General features: G+C 43.6%; 1 protein-coding gene across 2 annotated transcripts in view; it reads left to right on the forward strand.

Annotated features, from left to right (window-relative positions):
• The window catches only part of LOC117056510 (activating signal cointegrator 1-like), a 38,285-nt gene that overhangs the window by 9,413 nt on the left and 5,495 nt on the right, over positions 1–23,377 (forward strand). The window contains exons 5-12 of one of the 2 annotated variants that reach the window (XM_033166952.1): positions 350–428; positions 1,221–1,350; positions 3,155–3,370; positions 4,349–4,472; positions 6,143–6,330; positions 8,044–8,168; positions 8,995–9,086; positions 21,489–21,591. In XM_033166952.1, the coding sequence (XP_033022843.1) occupies positions 350–428; positions 1,221–1,350; positions 3,155–3,370; positions 4,349–4,472; positions 6,143–6,330; positions 8,044–8,168; positions 8,995–9,086; positions 21,489–21,591 (1,057 nt within the window). The remainder of the gene's footprint in view (positions 1–349; positions 429–1,220; positions 1,351–3,154; positions 3,371–4,348; positions 4,473–6,142; positions 6,331–8,043; positions 8,169–8,994; positions 9,087–21,488; positions 21,592–23,377) is intronic. The other variant, XM_033166953.1, reaches the window with a different exon arrangement.

Raw genomic sequence — 23,377 nt, forward strand, 5'->3', positions numbered from 1 at the left:
TGATGTTTTAGATGCTACTATTCTATTTTTGTGTTAGTATTACTCTGTCTTCTGTTCAATTTATGCTATTAAATTTGGTTAGCTACTTGTATTGTTTCATACATTGGTTGTATAAATATATATATAACGGATACTATGATTGTTTCTATGTGTTTCCAATGTGTGTGTGTGTTTTATTTGTTATTGTTCATTTGAAATGAGGTGAGCCACCTTAGGCATAATTCTGTAGGAAAGCAGCATGCAAGTCAGCAGATGGTGCTGATGAGCCAACCGCAGAAGGCAATTAATTGCATGGCCATGTGTTCCTGCATGGAGAGAGCAGATCTCATTGTTCTCCAATCTCTTTTAGGTGTGCACAAAAGAAGAGCAGGATGTCTTGCAACGAGATTCCAACAAGAGCCAGAAGCTGTTGAAGAAGCTCCTGGCAGGTTGGTAGGCTTATTTTTTTGGGGGGGGGGAGGGGGGAGACTTGAACACAGACCTTCTTTGCAGGATCAGGGAATTTTGCTAACTTTAAAGATTTGCAATCCTTTCTTACACAGGTTAGAGTATTTTAAGTTTTATTTAGAAGGGTAGCTAAAAGTGTTCTGTCCATAAGTTGTTTTAATGCCACTTCCTTCTGGATAACCCTGGCTGGGTGGACGTTGCACTTGCAGCAGTCTTGGTGGCTGTTGTCAACCATTTTTATTTGAGTGACTTGCTGGTCCCCAGTTAATGCACTTTCAGAGCTAATCAGAGACCTTTAGAAGTCTGATTTGGATTGAAACCACTTCCTCTGCTGAGGGGGAAATGAATGCTCTATTTGCCACGGATCCAAACTGCTCCCTCCAAATGGAGCATTTGTTCCTCTGCAGAGGAAGTGGTTTGGATTCTCTTCCTCATCTTATATCAGAAGTGGGCAGCAAGTAGCAAATAGTTCCCAGCCCAATTTCATGTGGGTGGCAAGGCAGGGGGCAAATGTGGGAGAAAGAGAGAAAGGGGGGTGGCTTTGCTCACTTTTGGCTCTGGTCCGCATCCCCCGCCAGCTTCACCCCACCCATGTGCCAAGGGAATGCATCCCTTGACAGATGAAAAGGTTCTCCATCCCCTCTTTGTGTGTTGGTGTACAGGCAAGCCTATGCAGAACTTATTCTCAAAGTGCCACCAGTGCAATCTGTGCCAGGTGGATGTGTAAATTGGTGCATGGAGTGCAGGTCACAATGAACTCTTGTGGATTTCAGGCACTGAGAGTTCTGGAAAGGTGGATATAAGTGGCAAGGACATACTCCCCCGCCAGGAGTCGCGACTCAAGGCAGGTCTGGAGGTGGCTGTGAAGCACAAGGACAAGCTGTTGGAGTATGACAAAACAAGGTACTTGACAGAGAACGTTAGACATGTGTCTAGATCCAGAGGCTTCCTGAGAGGAAAGATTCTCCTATCCTTCTTTATGAGCAGCCTGAACCACAAACTGAACTCTCTCTGCTAAAGCTTTGAGGACTGATTTCCAATATTAATATTTGCAGTTTCCGTCCTTGGCCCTGTTCTTGCACTTTCTCTTGTATAAAGCACACACGTTTCATATTTTACTTAGCAGGTTGCTTTTGACAGAAAAAGCTTCAGGTTTTCTTTAAAAGCTTTTTGATGTGAAGATGCCCACTGTGTCAATTGCTGAATCTCGACTAGCTGGATTTGCCTTTTAGCAGGATAACACCACCAAGGGGGTGAATTTATTTGACAATTTCAGCTACTCAGATTGAGAGAATACAAACTGTGCCTGCTTTGCTTCTGTCCCTAGCATATGTGTGAAGCAGTGTTCATTGGGTCACCTTTGTCCCATGCTGTAGACCAGGGATGGGGAACTTGTAGTTCTCTAGATGTTGCTCGATTGCAGCTCCTATTAAACCCAGCTGCCAGACTTTGGGCTTTCACATTTCAGTGGCACCCTGTGTGACACTAAAATTCAGTCGTCGTCGTCCCCCACTTGCACTCCTGTTCTACAGCATAGTTGTGGCACCCCATGCAGCTGCAGCAGTTGTGTTACCCTAAAATAGCCTCTTCTGCCACCATGGCCAGTTGTTATGAGCAACTGGCTATTGATTGTCTCTTACTGCCCCAGGGTATGGTCCAAAGGCACGTGAGCCACTGCCTTGCTGAAGCTATGCAGGATTGGGTCTAGTGAGTGTATGTGGCCTGGAAACCATGTGTATGCCAGGAAAAAGGTGGATTATAAATGTAAGAAAATAAGTAAAGGAATATAGGACTTGTAGTATCTGACATCAAAGATCATCTCTGTGCTACAAGGCAAGAAGTAGTGTGCTAGTGTGTTTAGGGAAGCCTTTAATGTTTTATCTTTATCATATTATTATTATTATTACCAAACTTTCTCATCTCCCTTTGGAGAGTTCCCATCCAATTTATCTTGAATCCAATGTGCGCCCACAGATTCTTTCTTTACTTACAGATGCTATCATGGGCTGTTAGGTAGTAATAGCTTAGTGGCTCCTATTAAACCCAGCTGCCAGACTTTGGGCTTTCACATTTCAGTGGCACCCTGTGTGACACTGTGTGATCACTTGCTTTGCATACAGAAGATCCCAGAAGGTTCAGTCCCCAGCATCTCCAAGTAAGGCTAGGAGACAACCTCATCTGATATCCTGAAGTGCTGCTGCAGACAGTATAGACAGAACCAAGCTAGATTGACCACTGGTCTGACTTTGTATAAGACAGCTTCCTATGTTCCCTGACACCTGCAGATAAAAAAGGGGTCAGATAGCAGGTGATGGGAAAGACCTCTTCCTGAGCCCCTGGAGAGGAGTGGGTATTCCCCCCCTTTTGTCTTTTGATGGGCTGCAATCCCTGTTTGCAAATTACATGTAGGCACTGAGCAAGATTAAAGCCAGAAGTTGGCAAGGCCTTTCTTCTTTCTTTCTTTCTTTCTTTCTTTCTTTCTTTCTTTCTTTCTTTCTTCTTTCTTTCTTTCCTCCACTCCACTTTCTGCCCTCCTTGCCACTTGCATGAGAATAGGCTGAGAGCTGCATTAAATGAGCATGAGGAGCCACAGGTTGCCCACTCCTGAAGCAAACTGTGCAAGGCTAAAGGAACAAATCAGTCCTTCGTAATGACACTGTGTTTCTCTCGGGGCTGCTGGATGACTGTCTTCTGGTTTCCATGCTAGTGCGCGCCGAACTCAAGTCATCGATGACGAGTCAGACTACTTTGCTACTGACTCCAATCAGTGGCTCTCAAAACAGGAAAGGGAAGTACTGGAAAAGAGAGAGAAGGAGCTACGGGAGCTGAGGCATGCTTCTCGACTCTCCAAAAAGATCACAATTGACTTTGCCGGACGGCAGATCCTGGAGGAACAGGGTGGCATGGCAGACTATCACAGCAAGTGAGTATCATGGCACACTAGGTCAGGGTGGTGGATTCACTTTTGACAGAGGAAAGCTTGATGGCTACAGAAGCAACTGCTCCTTTTTTGGTCAAATGGATGTAATGTTTGAGGCTGGTCTTTCCCCCTTGTCTCATCCTTCTCTCCTTTAGGAATAGGACTTGTATTCATCCAGTTTGCTCTTACTGTTGATAGTCTTCTCACTTCTACATCCTGTTTTGTGACATCACAGTCACATGCACAAACAAGGATAGAGAGTGTGTGCAATTGAATAGATGAAGCTCCCAGGATGATACTTCTTTGCATCTGCTCCTAGTGATGAATGTAATAGCCTGAAGTGAAACAGAGCAGGGCTTGAATCGTGGTGCTGCAAGGATTTGGTGAAGTACCCTAGCCTCATTCATCTTGATCCTAAATGCACCTCCTGGGAACATTTTTCATTATTAACAATATAGACTCACACGTAAAATATTTAAGATCAGGGTTAGTTTGCTAGGACCCTTGCGCCAGAAAAAAACACTGGCTTCTGCGTGGTCATTAAACTTTTCCTCTGAGTGAAAAGAAGAATTGTTTCGCTGAATTAGGCCAAGGTGTGTCCATCTAGTTAAGCTTTCTGTCTCTAAACAATAGCCAGCCACATGCTGCTGGAAAGCTCACAAGTGCTGCATGTTGCTGACCATCCCTTGTTGATTGTTGAAATCCTACAGTAGTCGGTGGGTCCATTAACCTTTCATGGCAAGTGGTACATTTCATGAATTGGTCTTTTTATCACCTCACCACTGACATTGCAATTCCTATGGCGGAGGTCTGCTACAGTTGTGTAGCCAATGCACCTTTGCACGGTGTTTCTATCTTTCTCCAAGCAAGGAAGTTTCATGTAGCAAAGAAGGTGAAGGGAGCCTGGAAAGGCATTTTCAGTTGGACACGTGCAGGGTAGTTTGCAAAGACTAATGTAAAACTCTTTGGCACTCCTTGCAGATTGGATGAAACAATTGAAGCTATCAGTAGGGGAACCTTGACCAAGCCAAAGCAGAACCCTGAAGGAAAATATGAAGAATCTGGAGTCTTGGTGAACCCAAACCTTCTCCAGCCAGCTCCTGTGGTCAGTACTCTTCCTCCTTAATAAAATTCTAGATCTCAGATGGGGAACCTATGGTCTTCCTGATGCAACTGGTGTTGCAAAGCTAGTACAACACAGCATCAGCCAGCAAGTAGTTGAAAGGGTGGTACACCAAATATGAAAAAAGCACAAGCATTCATACATTTACAATTAAAGGGAAGCAAAGGGGCAGTTATGTCCATATATGGCAGTAATCCTTTCACTAGCTTCTACTGGTTTAATCACAAGGCATAGCAACTTTCTTATCTTTGCCTCCTTCCTTTGTCATTAACAGCTATAGCATGAGCTCATGCACAACTGCTGCTCTGTCCTTCTCTCACAGTTTTCTTGAAAACACAACTTTCACATTCTGTCTTTCACTCATTCAACCTTTCTCACACACATCTCAACTTTATTTATTTTTTTATTTCTATAACTTATATGACAGTAGAATCCAGCAATTCACAGTTTGGCCATTTATGCTCTAAATCAGGGGTCAGCAACCTTTTCCAGCCGTGGGCCGGTCCACTGTCCCTCAGACCATGTGGTGGGCCGGACTGTATTTTGAAAAAAAATATGAACGAATTTCTATGCCCCACAAATAACCCAGAGATGCATTTTAAATAAAAGGACACATTCTACTCATGTAAAAACACCTGGAAGGCCCCACAAATAACCCAGAGATGCATTTTAAATAAAAGGACACATTCCACTGATGTAAAAACACGCTGATTCCTGGACCGTCCGTGGGCTGGATTGAGAAGGCGATTGGGCCGCATCTGGCCCACGGGCCCTATGTTGCCTACCCCTGCTCTAAATAGTGTTGCTTGAACAAGGGCTCTTTTGCCACTAGTGAGGCAGAGAACCAGCCCAGGGATCTGTCCAGGGTATCTCCTGCTGGAGGCCTAGTGAGGTTTTATTATGTTTTTATATATGTTGGAAGCCGCCCAGAGTGACTGGGGCAATTAATAAATTACTATTATTCCTGGACAGCAGGATCTTCTGGCACTGTACGATAATTGCATGGGATTGTGTATGCTTCCCCAGATCTTCAGGGTCCTCATTGGAGGATTACTTTTTGAAGTTTGAGTCTGGGCTCAGTATAAGAGTCACAAGCATTGCTGTCACCTGGAACCTGTTAGGATTCTTGCTCCGTGTTTGCAGTCATGGGATTGGTTTTATCACATGACGGTGTATGTTTTCATTCCACAGAGTGGGAAGTGATGGAGACAGGATGTTTATACTACTGTGTTTCGTGATGTAGAACTATTGTCCTTTGTTCTTTCTCTTTGCTGTCTGATGAGAAAGAGGAAGGAGCTGAGTCAATTCTCTGAGTGTATTATAGTTAAATAAAGTAGTTTAGCCAAAATGCTGTGCTGCTGAGTCTGTTACGCAAACTGCTAGCACTCTGCAGGATCCTTAAGTGTGCTGATGCCTTTTGGGATCAGTCGCTGTTCGGGCTAGAGGAAGCTTTTGAAACTCCTGAACGACCGACCAGGAGGGAGAGAACATGCCAGTCAAGCATGTGCCTCTGCCAGGGTCCTACACGGGAGTAGGATGAACCTGACAGAACCCACAAGCTATAAAACATCTGAGACACACTTTCATGCATCCCTGTTTTGCAGTTTAAATAGAAAAATGTTAACCTATTTGTGTGTTGTTCTTGTTTTAAGTGGGTGGAGCAGACTGGTTTGCTCCTGCACAGGAAAAATGTCCCTTCTGCAGAGGCTGGAAGTGAGGCATGTTTGGAAAGAAGTCGCTTACGAATTCAGGACCGAGAGATACAGGAGATCTCGGATGATGGCTGGTGCCTTAGCATGCATCAGCCTTGGGCCTCACTGCTGGTCAAAGGGATCAAAAGGTAAGTAGAAGACCTGAAACTGAGAGCATTTGAGACAGGGAGCAGCTTGTTTAAGGGAAACCCATGTGCAGTTATCTGTTGAGGATGATTTTCCCTTAAATGGAGTGGCCTGTCTTATCTAATGAGCGTTATCCAGAGCCTCTTAATTTTCTGTGTCAGTAACTGCAATGTGTAAATAACAGGGACATGAGGCACTTTTGTCCTTGCTGCAATGTAAGAGACACAAGGAGACCTTTCACTTGCAGAAATATTCCTTGGGGCTTAATTTTCAGTAAAGGCTTATTCATGTAATAGAAGGTGAAAGGCATCTAATGCATCAGCTAGAGCACTGAACTTAGACCTGGGGATTCAGGTTCAAATCCCTGCTTGGGCTGTCTCACAGGGGTGCTGTCAGGATAAAAGGGCTGGGAACTGTCAGCTTCTTGGAGAAAGTGTGTAGTAAAATTAAAGGTTACATATTTTTAAAAGGACCAGCTTCTAGTGATTAACTTTGACCTATACTTACTGGCTTCTGGCCTTAAATTTTCCACTTCCCATTTAAAGTGTTAGGTGGTAGTGTTTTCCTCTATTCCTCTGGGTGGAAAGGAGCTAACCTTTTGAACAACTGCTGTATTAACTTAAATGTAGATCAGAAGACTGAGGGTTGTATCTATCGCTAGTCCTACTCAGGGCAGATCTGTTGAAGTTAATGGCTATAACTTAGTCATACAGGCGGTGACCATTTTAGGTGGCTCCTTTTGGACCTGGAAGAGGGAAGAATGGGGTTGTGGTGCAGGGCTTATGCATGCCCTGCCGACATGCACAGGAGCTGGGAATGGAACCCCCCACGGGTGACTATGTTTCTATTTTACTTAATGTATGTAGGGTTTGGTGTCAGCGTTGTTTGTGCAGGTTCTCTGTTGTTCGCTTGTGTTCCTTTGGTGGTGAGAGGTTGGGCTTGGCCTAGGGTGTGCTTGTTCATTTGTGGTTGGCTGTGGTGGTCTTTGTTTTCATGTGTGAGTGGGGTGGGTGGGTGTTTTGGATCAGCTTAGCCATATTGATTTGTATGCTGTTGGTGGATTTTTGTCATTGTCTTGTTGGGCTATGTGTTTGATAAAGGGGAGCCATACTGGGGTGAAGGAGTCTTCTTCTATTTGTCCCCATGTAGAGAATGATTGTTAAGCCACTCTAGAGAGGAGAGTGATCTTGTGCTCAAATTTTGCATGCAGGTTTCCCGCAGGAATTTGGGTGGCCACTGTAAGAACAGGATGCTGGAATAGAAAGGGCTAATGGCCTGACCCAGCTGGCTCTTCTTTTGTAGATATGTTGTTGCCGTCAGAATGGCGAGACTCCAGGATGAATTCTGAGAATGTCAGCTTTGAAATACAGTAAAAGTAAAAAGTTTGTTTCTGGCAGTGTATTGTAGCTGGGGGGAAATGGGTCAGCAGTTTATGGATAAATGGGGAATGTATAAACTTTGGTGCTTTGAAGATCATGATTCCTTAATCCGGTCTCCTAATGCCTGAGGCCCATTCATGGATTTTCAGCTTGCAATTTTAATTCTGTCACTAGCGCCTTCTTTTTGAAAGGACTGTCTGTGCCAAGGGTGCTTGCCTCCCCCAGAATCCACAGCTTGGATACTAGAATGGCAATTCAGTGTTCCCTGAATCATGTGAGTGCCGAGGAAGGCATACCTCCTGGAGACTGAATCTGTTTCTGTTCCTCCCTCTCCAGGGTAGAAGGCAGGACTTGGTACACATCACACCGGGGTCGATTGTGGATAGCAGCTACAGCCAAAAGGCCATCCCCTCAGGAAATCTGTGAGCAGGAGGCTACCTACAAAATACTGCTTGGGAAAGGTGAGCCCCCCTCTTCCCATCTCTTAAGACCTTTGGATTGCCTGCCCTTTTATCTGAGTCAGGGTGTTGTTCCTTGGAGGCCAGCTGGCTAAATGAAAATGAGTTTGTGGGCTCCAGAGTGACTACTGCTATACATGTTCTGATTACTTATATAGTGCATATATGTGTACATAGATGAAAAGAATGAGATGACAGGTCCCTGACTCCTAAGGGGCTTACAATGTGAAAACACAATTGGGGTATCAAAACAGGGCCATTTTCTATGCCAGCTGTGGATAATGAGGGATAAAGTTCAACAACGTCTGGGGACCCAAAGTTGAAGAAGTCTACCATAGCTTTATTCTGCTGCCACTGGCTCTTTTCTCCTTTGCCTCACATTTTTCTTTTCTCATTCTCATTTTAAATACTGCAAGAACTCAAATTCTTCAGCCTGATTACAGCATTTCAATTGCATAAAATGTGTTCTAACCAATTAGAGAGTTAGAGTGCTTCTTGCCAGTGAACCTGGACCGAATGTAACATTTGACCTTAGATAATACCTCAGCAAGGCCTGGGGCTGATCTTTGCACTGGCTGGAGGCATGTTAATGGAACAGATTAGAAGGCCTTGGGAGACCGAGGTCCTCGTGGAGAAATGCTTTCCCCAGGATCAGAAAAGCTTCCTTAAGCAAACGTACTTTTGTCCAAACCATGAAATTAGCTGTATAAAACAGTGTGGAGAGCTCACGCAAGGCAGTCGAAAGCTAATCAAGACCATGTGGAGAATGGCAGGGCGCTGCATCACATGTCTGAGCTTGCCTAACAATTTTCTCTCCGGCTTGCCATAGATTTGGAATTTCCCAAAGATTATCCCTCTGGCTGCCTCCTTGGCTGTGTGGACTTGATTGACTGCTTGTCACAAGAGCAATTTAAGGAGCAGGTGAGTGAGCACCCAAAAAAAATCTGCTCGGTTTTGTGAGTGTTGAAGCTGGAGCACATTATTTGGCTGCCTTTGGCAAAAATGAAGGTCCTCCTTTCTCCTTCCTCCCCCCCCCCCAGTTATGCTACTGTTATGATTTTCCTGATTGGAGGTTTCCAAAGGGGCTGTGGGTGTCTCTTTCAAGTTCTGCTGCTTTAAGCATAGGAACCTGCCTTAGCCTAAGTCAGGACTATTTATCCAAGTTGCTTACCCAGCGTTGTGTATTAGGTTTTCACTATCCAAGATTTCAGGCTGCAGTCTTTCCCATCATTTGCTGCTTGGTCCTTTTAGGCCAGGGAATTGAGACTGGGGACCTTCTGCATGCGGCGCATGTGCTCTGTGGTCTTCTCTCTAAAGCAACAACCTGTTCCTCTGCTAGAGTTGGGCAGGCACCAGCAGCTTGCTTTTACAGAAACGTAAGAGAAATCACCATAAAACAAAGAGTATGAATTCAAATTTAAAGCAAGTCTTCTGCACACAGGCCACAGGTTTACTGCAGGTGATACCTCTCGGATAGATCTGTTCTCGAGCTTATGGTGGAAGCAGAGGCGGGGGGGGGCGGTGTCTGACTGTGTGCGGGGTGCACTTCTCAACCTTGTGTGTGGCTTTGAGCGTCAATCTTCTCTCAGAGCCATGTCGGTATTTGTATGACCTGTATTTGTTTAACCAAATCAGTTCTGAGTCAGGGAAATCCCTTTCTGAATAGGGCTCCTGGCAACCAGTTGGTTGGTTATTGATTTACAGAGGCAGCTGCAGCTAGGCCAGCACACCTAGTAGATTCATAGCAGTCCCTTGGCAGGGAGGAAGATCTTTCTTTATCAGACAAAAGCAGCCGCCACTGCTTGTTTACCCATGTTTGGTAATGTTCTGCACAGATGCAAAATCTTCTGTTTGTGAACTCAGAATACTCAGTAGTTAAAATGCATACCCACCCACACCCTGGTGTTTCATTCACTGAGGGAGGCTCAGTAAGTGGCCTTTGTATCTGAGTTTCAAAGGATCCCTCTTACTATCGTATTCCTGGTCTGTATTTAATAGGTTGTATGTATCTAGTGATGGGATATCTGGTTTTCTTTCGTTACGATGTTATGTATTTTGTGTTTTTATGTTGTAAAGCACCCTGTGATCTTTGGATGAAGGGTGGTATATCAATTTAATAAATAATAATAATAATAATTGTACCAAACCTAAGGCCCCTCCTGCAGTGTACATTTAAAGCACTGATACCACTTTAAACAGGCGTGGCTTCAAAGTATCTTGGGAACTCTTGGTTTCTTAAGGGTTCTGAGAGTTGTTAGAAGACACCTTTTTTTCTTTCTAGAGCTACAGTTTCTAGTGCTTTAACAATCGATTTCTCTTCCCAGGGAAATCTGGGAAGTGTAGCTCTTCGAGGGGAATATTGTTGCTCCATGATGGGAGTTATAGTTCAAAACACCCAGAGGGTACCAGGTTATGGGAGGCTGGCACAAAGGTACAGCGGTACCTGTACCTTCCTGCAGGCAAGAAGATCAAGCTGACCATGATGATTCACTTGGAGAGGTAGTCTAGAGCGGGAGAGCCTTCCACTGTCCTTCAACTGCTTCCATGAATAATGGTTTGGGATATGGCTGCATTGGGTTGAGCTCTGCAGAAAGGAGCACTGTCTTTAGAGTGGCCGAGCAGCGGTGTAGGGCCAGGCATGGCTTTGCCACAGTGGGGAAACCTTGTTATGTTCACCTGAGGGCATGTGACGCAACTGCTTTACTGAGGCTGAGCAGATCTGGGTCTGGTCACTGACTGGATGGGACGCCATGATTGAGTTTCCTGATTGAAGGAAGGCAGCAGGATGTAAATGTGCTAAAGAAATGTGACACAAATGGTTGGCTGATAACACATGTAGGATTCCTTCTGATGTATCAAAACTTTCTCGGATCTTGAATTCTTCAAGCCAGGTTATCTGACTTTCAGGTTATCTGCTTCTGGGCAGCCAGCTCTTCAACACTGACAGACCTACCTATTACAGGTATATATAGAAAGCATGGGTGGGGACCCCCCCCCGCCCCGCCCAGGCCATTAGCTGGGTGCAGCTTGCAGCTGGATTTCACCTTGTCCTTCTGGGTGCTCTTGTGTCAATTAGCTGTTCTGTGGGCAGCAGCTGAGAGGGGAAAAGGGCTTTGATATATGGCAAAGTGTGCACATTGCCATTCTTAGAATTTTTCTGTGGAAAATACTGTTGCTTTTGACTTTTATATGGTCAGGGCAAATAAAGGGTGTTGGGGAAGATTTGTTGTTGTTGTTGTTGTTATTTATTAATTAAACAGTATTTGTAAAATAAAGTCTTTGGAGAAAATGGAAGGTTTAAGAATTACCGTAAATATATGTTTCTGCTTCCATGGGAAATACTGATATGTTTTGTTTTTGTTTTTTAAAATTATGATTTTCCATTTTATACATTTCAACAGTTTTCCTATCATTTTAACATTTCAAGACTTGACTTCCTTCCCCCTTTTTCTGCAGTTCCTTAAATTTATTTTAAATATTCTCTGTATATCCAAATTAATTTAATTTACTCATTTATTTGTCTGCTTTAAATATATACTCTTATGAAACTGCAGGTTATTACAATAATTGTGCCAATGTTCTTATCTGTTTACAGTTTGTTTGTAAATATTCCATAAACCATTTCCATTCTTTTATAAAAAGTTTGCTATCTTGATTCCCCCCCCTTTTTTTCCTTTTTTGTATGCTATTTCTGCATATTCCATAAGTTTTTGTATCCATTCTTCTTTTGCTGGGACTTCTTCTTTCCATTTTTGGGCAAGTAACATTCTTGCCGCTGTAGTTGCATACATGAATAGATTTCTATACAGTTTGGGTAGCTCTGTCCCTATAATCCCTATATGGTTAAGGGTATGAGATGGTGTATGGCTCTGGCCCACTCCTGGAATGTGTCCCCAATAGCTTTCCATTGGTTAATGTAGTCCTCAGATGACGGAAGACTCTCCACTCCTGATATAAAGCAAACGTTGATCTTACCTGTGTGCCATAGCATAGGGGAACCTCTGTTGCATAGACCTCTTAATGATGTGCCTTCTGCCTCTTTGCTCTCTTCTTGCCACCAGAGGGACACCCAATACTTTGCATTTTATTTACTCAGGAATGGGAGGACTGCTAGCCAAGCTCCTGGTCTCCTGCCAGTCGCTTCAGCTCCCTTCCCTTCCTTATCTTCCATTAACTTGAAACCGAACAGCCTAGCCATTATGGAAGGACACCCAACCCTCAGGTGTTATAAGAATCCAGTCAAGCCCAGGGATCTGATTAAGTAAGCTTTATTTGAGAAAGGGCGGGGGGGGGGGAGAGAGAGAGAGAGAGAGAGGAAAAGTAAGGAGAAAGGCAATGAGTGTGCACAATAATAAAAAGGAAATAAATATTACACCAGAGCATTGGTCTGGCTCTTGGCTAGCGAACTGGTGACTCTCCAGTTCTTGCTAGACTCCAAACAAATAAATCTCCCAGCAGTGGAGGAGGTGAATAGAATATAAGCCATTCCACATTGGAAGCCAGAAGACTGCTTTTGAAAATGAGAGGCAAATATATTAATATGCATCAGGTTGTTTTTTTTAAGTGTCACAGCAGAGCTGCCCAGCATCTTGATCAGAGGTAGGAAGCTGGTGTTTTTGAGCTGCTGCTGGACTCCGGTTCCCATCTACTCCAAGCTACCGTACATAGTCCATATGCAGGGATGATGGGAGGGGTAGCCTTAACAACATCTGTAGGGCCATAGATTCTCTACTGCAGATCCTGATAACCAATAGACAGTTTGTGTTAGAGAAACTGGATGCTAGTTCAAACTAGTTAGCTTTACTTTGCTTCTCAAACAAAGCATACGTAATCTTATGCTTGGGAAGAAGCCTATAATGACTTCAGTCCAAATATAAATCTCCACACCGCACTACCACATTCCTGACCATCAGCCATGCTGGTTGAGGTTGGTGAGAGTTGAAGTGCCACAGGTTCCCAGTTCCTGCTCAACACAGGTCAGCCCTGTGGATCAGTTTCTGGATGCATGCTGGCCTCCTCCTCTTGTGCAATTGTTGGATAAAACAATGCAGAATGCCAGAAAACTCTAGCCTGAGAGAAATCATATTATGTGCTGCTTTCAGTAAAAACGACATCATTACTTCCTGAAAAGGGAGCGGATTTCTTTCATAATTTCATTTCAGTAGCCAACATATATATTTGGAGAAAATGTCTCTTTCACATCATTTATGTTTATTCAGTCACATCTCTATGCCTGTACTTACAGAGTTAAAATAGATAATACCACTATATTTTTCTGTTGGTAAGCAATGCCATAAATAATACATGTCAGTGTGGCTAGATATGCTCACTATCTGGTCTGGTTGCCTTTAATTAAAAGCATTTTGCCTGTTTTTAGAAAAAAGTGTGCATAAATCACACCCTTTTCATTAATTACATATAGAAGACAGCTAGCAACTATCCAAGATGATACACAGCTTTCAAGCAATGAGGAGGCCATTTAGAGCCGATGATCAAAACTGAAACAAGAACTAATTATACCCATTGCTATCCATGTACATTCTACACACTAAGATTTTATTTTATTTTTAAACTAGATAGCTGTGTTAGGACAAAAAATCCTAAAGTAATAGTAGACAGCACCTTCATAATGCCCAACTGAAATATTAGGAAGAGAGCAAGCTTTCAGGTTCGACAGAACTCTTTGTCTAAGCAAAACAAGCAAAAAAATGGGGTCAGGTGGAATCAGTATGTTAGACTAGATGCAGAAAAAGCCTAATTTGCACCATGTTGGTTAAGTCTTAATTCCCCCTTTATTGAAAAGAGGGATAGGTGGTTGAGGGTGATGCCTGATAGCATAAATTCCAGAGCTTCAGCATCTTTCCCAGCATTTAAATGTGAAATATCAACTCACTGAAAAAGTCCCATTGATTTGATTGCTCATTTGGTAGAGCATGAGACACTCATAATCTCATGGGCTTGGGTTCGAGAGCCCTGTTGGTCAAAAGATTCCTGCATTGCAGGGGGTTGAACTAGCTGACCTCCGTGGTCCCTTCCAACTCTACAATTCTACAATTCTATGAATTGTTGTCACTGCTGCTGCTGCTGCTGATTTACTTTGTTGAACCTTTTCAATGTTTTTTTAATTTTATTTTTATTGCTAGCGTTTGTAAACTGCCTTGGAAATATTTCCTTTTCAATGATGGGCTACAAAAAAAGATAAAAGTCTGGGTTGTTCCAGCTGTGTCCAACCTACACAAGGATATACGTAATTACGTATGCAGCACAGACCTGGAACTGTTTGCAAAGCCCTTTGTTGAGAGAGGGGCATGGGCTGCCTCCCCTGTGCCCCCAAGGTGGTGCCTCCTTTGCTCCTACTCCTGACTTGATCATGCTTGCAACTGATTTCCTGCTCAGGGTGGGCAGTATGAAGAGTGACAAGGAGCTTGCATAAGTGCGAGATGAAAGGGAAATGAAGCAGCCTGGCTAAGATGTGTCCATCTCCCCTTCAAAGCAGCCAAACCACTTGCCAGCATGTTTCTGTTATCTGCAAGCAGCAGATAGAAGCTCTCAACAGCCTCCAGGGAAGATGTTGCTTGCATTCAGCAGCACAGTAGGGCTGTGGTTTGTAACCTCAGCAGTTGAGGCAGTTAGTGTATGTGTGTTTTTCCCCCTTCTTCTTAGCAAAGCCATTTTGATTACCAAATCCATGACTATTAGCGGCAGTGGTTCTGCACAGTTCCTTTCTCACCTGTCTCAGCTCAGCCTAGCAGACTTTCACACCACAGGCTGTGTGGCTTTTAAAAATCTCACCCCACCTCTTTGAATGAATGCATTGAAGCTATTGCCTTATTTGTTTGTTTGTTTTATATCCCACCTTGGTTGTCTCTTCCTTTCTATTTTATCTGAGCTTTAGGTCAGGAGATCTTGTTTGTTTTTTAAAATTCACTATGCTTATATCCCACCTGGTCTCCAAGGAGCTCAAGATAGTGTACATGGTTTGTGTCACACAAAACGCCCAGCCAAAGAAAAAGCACAGTAACATTGCATTCCTCTATCACATGTGACCTTTTCTAGTCCTCTGGAGAATTCACAGTATAATGTTTTATTGTTGTGCTTAAAAGGGTGTCATCTGCATGATCCTGTTCATCCTTACATCTGTGTAAGATGTAGATCAGTGTTTTTGCAGGTGCGTAAGATGGCAGCCTGGCAGTGAATCTGCAGCTGAGATTTTGAACCAGGGCAAAACAAAAAAAATGGATAGCTATATCTGAGAAGGAGGGTCTTGTTGTATTAAGTCTCTGCTGCGGTGATGGGGAACCTGTGGCCTTCTAGATGTAGTGCTGGACTGCAGTTCCCTTCATCCCTGAGTTTTGGCTATGCCAATGGAGTCCAGTGACACCTGGAGGGCTACAGATTCCCCTGCCCAGCTTTACTGAATCTGTGAATCTGCAAAAGCAGCTGGTTGTACCCACTGCAACATTACTTCACTTTGTTTTGGAGAAATTGGATGTTGGATCAAGCCAGCTGGCTTTGCTCTGCTTCTCAAACAAAGTGTAGTCTTATGCTTGGGAAGGCTATAACAATTTGAGTCTCTATTTAGATATCTACACCAAGAGCAAAAGCTTTGTGGTCTCCAAATCTTGCTGGACTACAGCTTCCATCGTCCTTGACCATTGGGTATGTTGTCATTAGCTGATGGGAGTTGTAGTCCAGCAACATCTGAAGGGCCCCAAGTTCCCTGTCCCTGATGTAAAGGCTATTGCCACATCTTGTGGGCGCAGTGAATTGCATAATATAAATTATGGATTGAATGAAGGAAGTTAGCATCTTTTGGAGAGGAAGAAAATGGAGAGTTGAGTTAGAATGTTGTGCCATATGGTATGTTGGATCTATGCAACAACTGGTTACTCTCCACTGTGGCATCCACTCCCAGCACACAGCAGAGATGCCCAAGTGTTGAAATATACCAAATCAGCTGGTATCTGCTTGCAAAAGTGTGCATGCCAGCAGTTTAATGGCAGGCATTCCAGAGAAGAAAGAGTTGAATGGCTCCATCTAGCTGGAAACTGCCCCATGCTGTTGGGAGGATGGGGGAGACCTCCTGCCAGGGACAGCCGAGGAGAAGCAAATTGAATGGCCTAGTATCTAAGCTTCCTTACTGTTTGTTGATCAGAGAGGTATGTGCATTCCCTATGTTAAAAGCAAAGCCAGCTTAGGTGTCATCATGACACCTTTAAAGATTAACAGATTTATTGTGGCAGAAGCTTTCCCAGACCGGAGCCCACTTCATCTGATGCCATCTGCAAAAACCTGTTTCCCGGCTGCAGGCACGAGTTTTAATGCATGCTTACAGCTGCACATCGCACAGCTGGAGTGCCAGCACTGGGGAAAGCACACATTTCTGACCCAGATAGTTGCCAAGATAAGCTTTAGCAAAGTGAAGGTACTGGTAAAGAAGAAGGGCTTCGAGTGGCTATGCTGAGAGCTCTTTGCTTTCCTCCACAGCTCTGAGTGCAATTTGCCTGCCCTTCTCTGCCTTCCATTGCACTTTGGCATTAGAAGAGAGCACTTCACGCCGACATAATTATATACATTGAGTAGTAGTATGCTTCTCGAAGATGGCTTTTTGGCTACTGTTTTTTTTAGCAAGCAGTAAACCAAGGTCAGGTTTCTGGCTGAAGCAGGGCTGCATGCATGTTGCACATCTCGCAAACATGGGTTTGGATATTGGGCACCAAATCGGGTGTCTTGAATAACAAAACCTTGATTTATTTCTCTCTTTTTTAAATAAAAACTCCCACAAGCTCTAGCCCATAAGGCTGTGGCGATGGACTTGAAAATGTGTAAGTAGTATCTGATTAAGGTACTGATTAATATAGCAGGAGATGCATTGGAAAATGCCCAATTCTTGGTCACAGCCCTACAACAGTCTATAGAGCATTATGCTTCTAACAGGGTTTCCCTGATGGCCTCAGTTATTGAACTGTTCTACATAAGGGGCAGTGGTCTTTCATGTCATCTGGTTCTTAGTTGTTCAGGGCTTTGTCAATAATTGGAATGTAAATGTGGCCCAGTAGTTTATCAGCAGACGGCACCCTTCCCTTGGGACAAGTGTAATGTGTGCACATCTAGACGCTCTACTCAACATGCAGGCTGCAGGGTTCTGTAGCAGTGCCAGCTTCTGGATCCGTCTCAAGGGAAGCCACTTGTGAGGTTACTTATCTTGAGGCAGCCTTCTCCAGCAATAACAATGATCAGGCATGATGGGAGTTGTAGTCCAACGACATCTGGAAGGCACCAAGTTGGGGGAAAGTTGATTTATTGATTTTATATACCCGGAGGTCTCAGGGCGGTCACAGAACAAAATCAAAATATAAAACCACAAAATATACAGGTGAAACTCGAAAAATTAGAATTTTGTGGAAAAGTCCATTTATGTAAGCAATTGTTTTCATTAGTTACTGGAGTTCAATATATGAGATAGACTCATGACATGCAAAGCGAGATATGTCAAGCCTTTGCTTGTTATAATTGTGATGATTATGGCGCACAGCTGATGAAAACCCCAAAGTTGAAATTGTTAATTTGGGGTTCTCATCAGCTGTACGCCATAATCATCACAATTATAACAAATAAAGGCTTGACATATCTCGCTTTGCATGTCATGAGTCTATCTCATATATTAGTTTCACCTTTTAAGTTGAATTACTGAAAGAAATGAACCTTTTCACGATATTCTAATTTTTTTAGTTTCACCTGTATAATCAAAATAAAACAACCCAATAACCCCCAACCCCATTTTAAAAGGGCATAGGATGTCAATCAGATCACCGAAAGGCTTGGTTAAAAAGGAACGTTTTTGCCTGGTGCCTAAAGGTGTATAATGAAGGTGCCAGGAGAACTTCCCTGGGGAGAGCATTCCACAGATGGGAAGCCACCCTCTGGACCTCTTGAGGCACACAAAAAGCCCTCAGATGCTGTTCTCAGGGTCCGGGTAGGTTCATATGGAAAGAGACAATCCTTGAGGTAATGTGGTCCATTGCCCCACCTTTCCCAGTATTGTCTCCTCTGGCTAGCAGCTGTTCTACAGCTGTTCTAGGGTCCTAGCCTTCCCCTAGTCCTCCTACCTGAGATCTTTTTAACTGGAGCTGTCTCAGGTCTTCCTCAGGAGTTTGTGGACTCTGCTTCCTTGGAGGTTTTAAAGCAGAGGTTGGATGGCCATCTGACATGGATGCTTTCGCTGAGATTCCTGCATTGCAGGGGGTTGGACTAGATAACCCTCGGGTCCCTTCCAACACCATAGTTCTGTGATTTTATGATTCTGGGAATTGAACTCAGGATCTTCTGTGTGCAAAGCATTTGCTGTGCTACTAAACTATGCTCCTTTCCCCATTGGATTTTCAGAGAGTAAGACACTGGTGTCCTGCATCGTTTACCGTGCCCACTTCTGGTTCGCCAAAGTAGCAGAAATTATGCAAAAGCAGCATATGTATGCCACTGCATTATTTTTTTCATAAATCATACAAACTCAACAAAGTGTGCAGCTTCTTTATATATGTTCAGATTTATTGTGGCAGAAGCTTTTATAAGACTAGAGCCTTCTCATCAGACACAGGTGTATACACATGATACACAGATATAGAGAAAATCTGGGGGGGAAACCCAGTGAGGCCCAAACACCATGAAATGCAAGATGTACAGTCTGGATTGAGGACTCTGGACATCTCTGTGCAACACTCAAGTGCATTTGAGATAAGCATAATGATTGTACAGAGAGGCAGTCCTTGGTAATAACACAAACTTCCTAGCTTTGCTGTTCTCATTTAATACCTATTTATTTGCTGTGCAAAGTATGTACAGCTGTTGATAACTTGTTAACCTATTCAGTGATCCTGCCTAAACCCCAAGATCATCCTTTTTTCTGAGTTATTGCTTTTGATGCCCGGTGAATAGCTTATTCTTTTCTCTGGCTTCTCAGTCATAAATACTGTTAGATCTATTGTACCAATGCCACTCTGCCCCTGGTTTTGTCCTGAATTTTTGGATTTATTCTTAACGCTGTACTTTATACTTCTAATTTTTTTACTTGTAAATTGCCCAGAGAATTTTTTTGCTGTTGAAAAATGTAGCAATGTTAGAAATAAATAAAACCACCTATCCCTTCTGTTAAGTACTTGTGGGGTGGGGGTGGGATCTTGGTATGCTAGAAAACATTTCTGGGCTGGCCATTGGACATCCTATAATTCAAGGATGGGAAACGTGGAACCCACTGGCTTCAACCAGGGATGATGGGAGTTGTAATTCCCATCCCCATTTCAGTGGCCTTCATGTACTAAGCAAATGCTCAACCACTGAGATTGGACCTTTTTGTTGCCTTTAGCCAGCACCCTTTCTCTTGGGCATTTTTGTCACTCAGTCCTCATCACTCGGTCCCCGGTGATTCTCTACGTTCATCTTTATTTAGCAGGTTTGCTTTGATCTAGCTTGCACATCAGTGTCCTTTGCTGTTTAGTCCTCAGGCTGACTCTGTTCATCATACTGTGGGAAAGGCCAGTTGTGAGGTCTGTCTTAAGAGTCCGTCCCTTTCTGGTCTCCCCTTGTGAGAAGTCATCATCATCATCATCATCATCATAGACTTTTATTGCGCTAGCCATAGGCCATGGTATCATTCAGAAAAATAACAAAAGGAAAAACAGCAATAACCATAGAAATCATCAGGCACCACACATACAATATAAACCACGGTCACAACTACTAAGATTGTTTGTTGCATAAATAGAATAGCAGAAGATTCTCTAATAAAATGTGCCAAATTAAATATCCGAATCCCCTTTGCAGTTGACTGCTATTTTATCTAGTTCTTTCCTTCTGATCTTCTTAGCTGTCAACACATAGAGTGCTACTTTATAAGTTACAAAGTCATAAGTATGGCTCAGCAGCCATTTCACCCTTTCCACCCTATTCAATTGAGTTCCATTTGGAAACAGGGGTTTTATGAATCGGTCTCTTGGGTCTATATATAACGGGCACTGCAATAAATAGTGGCACAGGTCCTCCACACAGGGTTGCCCACACAGACAAAGTCTCTCTTCGTAATGTACTTTGCCATAGCATCCATCCAACACCGCCGAGGGCATCGACTGTGAGAAGTGAAAAGTCAGATTTCTGAAAGGGTTACGTTCTGTACTGAGCGTGCCATTCCACATCCCCCTTGGAGATCTGAAAGTAGCTTGCAGGGGATGTTTGATCTGCTAATATTTCACGTGGCTGCATTTTACAGCACAGTTGCATGTACTGATGGCTGAAAGACACTGTTCCTGTCAACCCTGGGATAACTGTTTTTAGATTACTATTTTTCTGGCAATTTTTAAATTATTGACGTTGGCCACCCCAGACTCCTTGAAGGGCAGGATGTAAATTGAATGAATGAATGAATGAATGAATGAATGAATGAATAAGAAAGCAAATACTCTGAAGTTAAGTCCCTTTCAGCTCATTAAGGCTCACTCCTAGGATAGAGTGACTAGGATCATGGCCATAAATAGGGCATTCTGAAGGGCTGGCTTCTGCCACATCAAACTGCCCAGTCAAACAGAGCCATGCCTTCGTGTCACAGAATTGTAGGCAAAAATGTTTTGATGAGAGTCCTAAGGGCTTGTGAGAGTGAAGCTGGAAATGCAGAATAGCCAGGTAGCCTAAGGTGGTTATTTAACTGTATTAAAATTCACAGCATCTGACTTTATAAAATTTTGAAATAAATGCCTAGCCCTCAGTGACCATTCTAATTCCTTTTGTGCTCATTCTATGATTCTGTGATTCTGTGTCACTGACTAGAACACTGATAGGATTCCTACTGAGCAATTAGATGGAATTCCACCTGCAGGCTTTTTTCCTGGTATCTTTGCATAAAATGGCTGGAGACTGCTGCTACTAAGACTTATGTTTTCTCTTTGCTTTTGCTATTGAATGAAAGCTAACAAACTTAAGGAAAATTTAGGTTAGGGGCATGGAATCTCCTTGAGGGGGTCATGTCCCCTTATAGCAGCAGCCCTGCTATGTAAGATCTTTTAAAAGCTCTATTTCCAGGCATATAGTGCCTGTCTTAAGAACTAGCTGCTTGAATTTGTCTGTATGCAGCGCAGGTCCGCTTACACCTCTGAATAAATCTCAAGAGCTCTTAGGGCCAACGAGCTGTTCCCTGCAATTAAATTCTAAATTGCTCTATGCTGCTTTAAGCATATTTTTGCTGATCTGTGTAACTTTCAGACATTCAATTCTCTCTTTCTGTCATAATTCATCGTGGTGTTGTTAACCCATTTTGTGTGTTTTGTTCTTTTCTAGTATCCACAGGTGAGCCAGGAGTCATCTTCTCCGTTTGTTTTCATCTGTTCTAATGCCCAGGAGATGATCTTGAAGTTTCCCATCAAAGGCAAACACAAAATCTGTAAGCCCTACTTCTCTATTCTACATTGCAGGGCATTTTGGGGTGGGGTGGGGTAGGCTGGTTAATGCCCTTCTGGTGGTTCCCTTCTTTCAGGCTTCCCTGGCAGCAAATTATTGCATAAGGAGTGGTCGTCAGTAACATATATTTATATTTATACTTATATCCTGCCCACTCTGGGCAGCTGGGTTTTAGCTGGCCTGGTTTTAGCTGTTAACAATATGAGTTCGATAAACCATAGTTTATTGGACAGAATGAGTCACGTGTTTTTCCTACCCCATCCCTCTTCCCCTTGAGCATCCCACTTCAAATGGAGACAGTGTTTAAATGAGCTTCCTTGTTCAGATGGCACAGGAAACTTTGGCTTAATGACCCGCAATAGCCTGTTTCAGGCACCTGAGGGAAGAAGAGGGGCCTATGGGGCATGTTTGGGCAATATTGGACCAAGATTGTTATGTCTGAACTAGGCCAATAGCTTCTCATAATGGGTTTAGTGAGCTGGTAGCTAATCTGCAAAGAACAATGGAGTGTTGTATATTTTGGCCTAAGGGCCTGGGAGGCATGTGTGTTGTGACTCAGGGCTTGGCATGTTTTCTAGCTCCTGGCTGTGTCATGCTGAAAGGACTTTGCAATGGCTTTGGTTTCATCTAAAGGAATGCCCTCCAACCACTAGCTATTACTACCCAATTTCGCTTCTTTTGATGCTGTACCTACAACATTGTCTACAATTAAGGGCTGCTGCATATTTTTTCTTCTGCTTTCCGCTTTCCAAAGTACCCAGAGAGTTCTGGTTAGGCGTAGAGAGAGATTATTTTAAGATTATAACATGTCGCAGGCTGGTCCCCTACCAGCACTGAGTGTAAGGAAGGGTAATGTGAATGTCTAAAGCTGGTGTAATTTTTAGTTGGTCCTAATAAATAGTGTCCTGGTTAGATTCTCCCCCCACCCCACGCCACCCCATGGACCAACACAGCCCCTCCCCTGCCAATGTTACAGTAATCCTTGAAAGCGTAACTTAAAATCATTGCCGTTCCCCACTGATGGTTAAACTGCTATTGCATCCCCGTTGTGTTTTGCCTCTTTCTCATTGTACATCCTTGGATATACAGAGTGTGAGCAAATTATTCACACTCCTATGTTTACAGTAGAAACAGAGCTGAATATGTCTTTATGTGGGTTGGCTTCCTGGCTTATGCCACAGCATTGTTTCCCGCAAAGGGAGTGGGCCTCTTGCTGTTGGAACAGATTTGGCAGCTGTGGCTGCACAACCCTTAAGAGGGATGCACCTGGCAAGGAGGCTTACCTCAACGTATTTATTGGGGAGGGCTAGACAAGCTGGAATGGTGGTTTTGGGAACTTGCTGTGAAATCAGCTTCCTGCAGGCACCAGGATTAAATGTTCAGAGCTTTTCGGTTTGACTCTGATCATTTCTGGGTCTTGCCTGCCCTCCATCCCTATGGATCCATCTGCATTCTAGAAAGGAGTTTGCTGTTGGAAGTCCTGCATGAATGGCATTAACCAAGAAGGCCAGTTTTGAGGGGGTCCTTGGCAAAGTGCCCTCTCCTAATTTGGCTGGCTCCCATGGTAGGCGCTAGCGGTGCTCTAGATGAGTGTTTAAGCAGCTGGAAGCTGCTTTTTAAATTTCCCACAATGCCCCAGCATAGCATCACTCCAGGGCATTGTGGGAAATTATAATAACAGCTTCCAGGCACCCAGTCTTTTTTTAAGGGGGGGCGTATAGGACAGATGCCAGTGGTTGGTCTTGCTTGGGACCCTAGCAGATGCCCAA

The sequence above is a fragment of the Lacerta agilis genome, chromosome 13, assembly GCF_009819535.1.
Source record: "Lacerta agilis isolate rLacAgi1 chromosome 13, rLacAgi1.pri, whole genome shotgun sequence".
Lineage (NCBI taxonomy): Eukaryota > Metazoa > Chordata > Lepidosauria > Squamata > Lacertidae > Lacerta > Lacerta agilis.